This window comes from Stegastes partitus, unplaced genomic scaffold (genome assembly GCF_000690725.1).
Source record: "Stegastes partitus isolate 25-593 unplaced genomic scaffold, Stegastes_partitus-1.0.2 Scaffold554, whole genome shotgun sequence".
Lineage (NCBI taxonomy): Eukaryota > Metazoa > Chordata > Actinopteri > Pomacentridae > Stegastes > Stegastes partitus.
Window position 1 is genome coordinate 258917 of NW_007578285.1, and position 4904 is coordinate 263820.

The following is a 4904-nucleotide window of genomic DNA, read 5'->3' on the forward strand; positions in this document are numbered from 1 at the left end:
GCTTCAGTCTTCTCCTCCTCCTGGGCCTCATTTCCAATCCAGACAAACACCTAAAAAGAGAAAAGGATTATTTATTTTGCTGTTTTTTTTTAATAGCAGCGGCGGCTCTGCTCTGAGTTAATGTTGTGCAGCTACATCAGGGTCTCACCTGTTCCCAGGTGTCCAGGATCATGACGTCATCGGTGGCCAGGTCGTCTTGGGTCAGCTCTCCTGGAACCTCCTCGATCTGAGAGGACAGAGTACTGTGTCAAGAAAAAAGGCTTCGGAATTTAAAAAAAAAAACTGACACTGATAAGTTCAAAAACTTGCAAAATTAAATGTTTTTGCGCAAGACCAATTTGCAGAAAGCAAAAGTTTAGAACGCTGCATGATTAAATTGTGATTTAAAACAAAGGCAGCAGGAGATGCTCAAAAGCAAAGACTCACGATGAAGTTGCCGGTCTTGTTGGAGCAGGCGAAGAGTCGCGGTGGGTGGGAGTCCATCTTGTCCTTGAGTCGGGTCGAGGTGCGATACTCTGTCTTTCCACCGAGAGCCTCCCAGAACTGATCTGCAACCACAACAGAAACACTTCAGACGGGGAAGAGCATCGGACTCAAAGGCAGAAACATATTTAACCACTTTATTTGAGGGGGGTTCGAAAAAAAGATCAACTCTGATGTCTGTGTGGTGGCGTAAAATTAGCAGCTGGTTAGCTTTGCATAAAGACTAAAAGTCCAAAGGGATCCAAAAAAAAAGTAACAAAACACATTATGAGTTTCACACAAGGACTATGACCTGCACTGTTCATGATTTAACAGGTTTAAAAGACAACAGAGTGGAACTACTGCTCTTCTCATCTTATTTCCTAAATCTTAACTATGATTTTAAAGCTGCATTGATTGATTTGTTTATTTTTTTTGGTAAATGGAGGCAGAAGAAAAGCTCAAACCACCACACTGACAAACTATTACATGATAAAGATCTATCTTTACTGGGACACACTTTGTCCAAGCTATTGACTGAACCCAGACTGCAGCTGTCCAAAACCAGTAAACGCGATCACGTCACTCCTCTGTACATCGGCTCCCAGTAAAATACAAGTTTGATTTTAAGATTTTACTCATTACTTTTCAGGCACATGCAGCACTTTGCACTTTTGAATCCTTTTGTCTGTTCCAGAGGCTGAAAACTGAAGAGGACGGAACGTTTACAGTCGTGGCTCTAGAATGATCTCACCAAGAAAAGCAGGTCGGTTTATGATTTCCTTGGAGCTGTCTTAAACTTATCTAAATAATATTTTAACCTTTCGAGCACTCTTTTAATTTTTATACGCCTTTATCTGTCTTTTATATTCTGATTATTTATTCGTCTTGTCTTTTCTTCCTAACTTAGATTTTGTGAAATGCCAGGATTAACTCTTCAGCGTTAATAGAGTTTAGGGTTGACAAAAGGAACTTCAACTGGTTTGTTCGAGTGTCTTAGAAAAGTATGCAGCGTGCTTTAGCTGCTAAACGCTCAGTTCTATGTTCTCTAGCTCGTAGTGACCTTTACTTGCAGGAACTCGGCTCAGATGCAGGATGGCACAAACATTTACAGGAACGAGCCTCTAATCAGTCATTTCAGTCTCTCTGGTTCCATTTAAGTGTAGAATCCAACAGCTGCAACCACATCGTCAACCGTGTGTGCACGAAACAACGACTAACAGTAGGTTCTGGATGTAACTCCAGCTCTGTGAGTATGTCGGAATAAAGAAGGTTCCTTATGTTATAAATAGGTGTTCATCCTGAAGAATGTTCTCAAAGTAAGTCCTACTGGTTAGACGAACTCCTCACAAACATAAGCATCTCGTTGGCCGGTAAATGCAGCAGCTAACTGTGTGTTTGTGCAGTTTAATGCAGGTGATGCAGTGAGTTACTGGACTGATGTTGCTGATTGAAGCGCTGAAACTAAACCAGACTCACTATGAAAAACAAAACAAGCTAAAAGAGGCTCAAAGGCCGTAGGTTTGTGTCTATACTCTGCACTCATTTACTCCATTATGAACATCAAAAATGTTGATTAGTGCAGCTTTAACGTGCAGATTTATAGGTAAAAACTAAATGGTTTTTATGTAAATGGATTTAGAACCACCCTAAGATGATCATTTAGTCTACAGCTGCATTGGTTTTGAACAGAAAAAACCATCAGCTTGGGCTCACAGAACTCTAAAAGGTGAATTTTGTGTTTGTCTTTAGCGGGTCAGTCCTCAAAAGCAGGCTGTTCATAAAAAATGGACCGTTAGCCCGAGGTGTTCTTATGTGAGAAACTGTTTGCAGCCAATTTCTTCTTCTGGAGCGTTATGAGATCCCTGCTAACATCTGAGGGCTGACGCAACCCGGCCGGCTTTGTGTCAATATGGATGAACATAAGCACTTAGCTGAAATACAAAAAGAGGAGAGTTTAGGTTGGCATTAAGGCCTGTCTTAACATCCAGACTGCACTTTGTAGCCGACACAGATACAAACTCTGCTCGTGTTTCGGTCTGAGTTTTATCTGAGCTGCTGCTGTTCACTGTGTCTCCTCACCGGTCTCTCCTCCTTCGGACAGCTCGGAGGCCGACACTCCCAGGATGTCGCACAGCTGCTGGGATCCCTGCTTCTCCGGGTCGCTGGCGCCGACCCCCACCCACAGGAAGGAGCCGCCGGGGGTCACCAGAATAAAAGCATCGTTGGAGTTGAGGTTGGACGCCGCGGCATCGAGCTGCGTGAAAAGAGACGGTATGGAATTGCTGGTTTTAGAAACTTAAAAATTTTAAATCAAATAAAAAGTCTAGATTTTAAAATGTAAAATTTTAATCAATAAATGTAAGAAATAAAATATTTTTATAAAATAAAATAAATTATTTAAATAATTAATAAAAATTGTTAAGCTTAATTAAAATGTATTTTAATTAAGCTTAACAATTTTTAAATTTTATATTTTATACCCTGTTAACATTTTCTGCACTACATCACTGAAAAAGTCTGCAAAGGATGCTTTTTTTTGTAATTTAATTTAACCTAAGCTTATTTTTTATGTTATGTTGTAGCATAACTTCAATCCAAGTGCACAAACTGTACACAAATGCACATCTTAGACCTAAAATAGGTTCTTCAACTGGTGGCCCACAGAGACAAATAAAATATGTCCAAAATATATATATATTTCTATTTTTTAGTTGAATTAATTTTATAAAAGTTTGGCCAAAAACCAAACAGTGAACCTAAAATCTCAATCTGAACACGGCTTAGTTTATTACAGCCTGTGGTAAAAACGTAAAACCTTAGTGAAATCTACCGCTGTAGGGACACTGATCAAGATCAACCCACTGCAGCCACAAAGATCAAGATCTGAAGTGTAGAAAAGAAGAATGAAGGTGCTGTTTGGTCGGAGGAACAAAAATTCCAAAAAGAAACTGAGTTTTATTGGCTTCCTGCTCAGATGTTTACAATTATCCTGCTTCTGCTAAAAGGGGAATAAAACTGCAGACGACACCCTGAAGGAGGATGTTTGTGCTGCTGTACGTGGGCTGTGTCTTCTGAATGCAGACTTTAAAACGTACGCTCCAATGTCCACAGTCTATTGTCTATCTGGCCTTAAAATAATGGCTTTGAATACAGTCAAATGTAGGTAAATTGTGTGCTTGTCTCAGGACTATTTTCAGCAGCAGATTAAAGCACATTTGTTTGTTTGCGAGTTACAGAAGCAGGATGTTGGAGGTAAAATCATCTAGAAATAAATACCATTATATGCATGATCCTAATAGTGAAGGAACTAAGTGCAGACTTATGCAATAGTTTTTGGATATTAGTGGATTTCTGTGGCACAAAGCACAAATAATCATCCTCTGACCACACAGACCACACTTGTTTGCAGGTTTAGTTCATCGCAGGCTTTCATCTTTTCACTGCACTTATTGATAAAAAGAAATGTGCAGATTATCGCCTGAGTTCTTCTTTAGAAGCTGACCGACTCGTCTTCTTACCTCCACAGCTCTGGTGTGTCCGGCAGAGTTGGACCGGACCTGGAAGAGTCGCACATCCGCAGGAGCCGACTGGCCTCCCTCTCTGGACGTGCCTCCCTTGTAGACCACCATGGGCTGCCCTCCGAACAGACTCATGAGGTGGGCCGGCTCCTTCCCCTGCACCACCCTCACCTGCAACACAAACCCCACAATTAAAACCCCACAACTAATCCGGTGGTTGTTGCTGTCAGTTATATCACAAAACACCTCATGCAGTTTGAGTTATCCCAACGAGGTGCAACCACATCACAGCTCGTCGTGTCTCGTGACAAAACAATATGTGAAAAATAATGTCTGCTGCACTCCCGCCTGCAGACACAAGATGGCAGCAGAGTGTCGAGCTGTGAGTTCACGGTGCCACAAGGTGCTGAGAGTCGAGATCTGTGGATTTAGGATACAAAGAGTCGACACAAGCTGTGTAAAACGGGTTTTCTGGTGCAGCTTTCTGCCATAAATATTCATAACTGTGAGGACGTTGCAGTCAGTTTGTCTCCCGAATCCGTCAACACCGTGAGTTGTGCTAATCCTGAGCTCGCCTGAGCAAATGGAGGATTCACTGATGAGTTTACGCCACATCATCGAGAGACGCTGTTTGGATTTAATGAAGTTTAAAAACTGGCACGTTTCGCTCTGTTCTGCAGTTTGAGCAAACTGGTGTTTTGGGTTTGTAGCTTGTTGTTGATGCAACTTCCTATTTCTGAGCATGACTGTGCAGAAGAAGATTCAGATCCTTTGCTGCAGTAAAAGTACCAACATAGTACACACATAGAAGTACATAGCAGCAACATTTACTTAAATTATCGAAGGAAAAGCCCTGTTTTGGTTCCACTGACTGCTATATTTTCATATACAGTCGTGACTCGATAATCCGACCCTTAACAA

The 4904-nt window shown here is 41.4% G+C and overlaps 1 protein-coding gene across 4 annotated transcripts in view; it reads right to left on the reverse strand.

Moving 5' to 3' along the window:
- The window catches only part of gsna (gelsolin a), a 30544-nt gene that overhangs the window by 2052 nt on the left and 23588 nt on the right, over positions 1-4904 (reverse strand). For 3 of the 4 annotated variants that reach the window (XM_008288349.1, XM_008288346.1, XM_008288347.1), the window contains 5 exons: positions 3984-4154; positions 2545-2719; positions 427-548; positions 149-226; positions 1-50 (listed from right to left, as the gene is read on the reverse strand). In XM_008288349.1, the coding sequence (XP_008286571.1) occupies positions 1-50; positions 149-226; positions 427-548; positions 2545-2719; positions 3984-4154 (596 nt within the window). Of the gene's footprint in view, positions 51-148; positions 227-426; positions 549-896; positions 2397-2544; positions 2720-3983; positions 4155-4904 lie in introns of those variants that run through there. The other variant, XM_008288348.1, reaches the window with a different exon arrangement.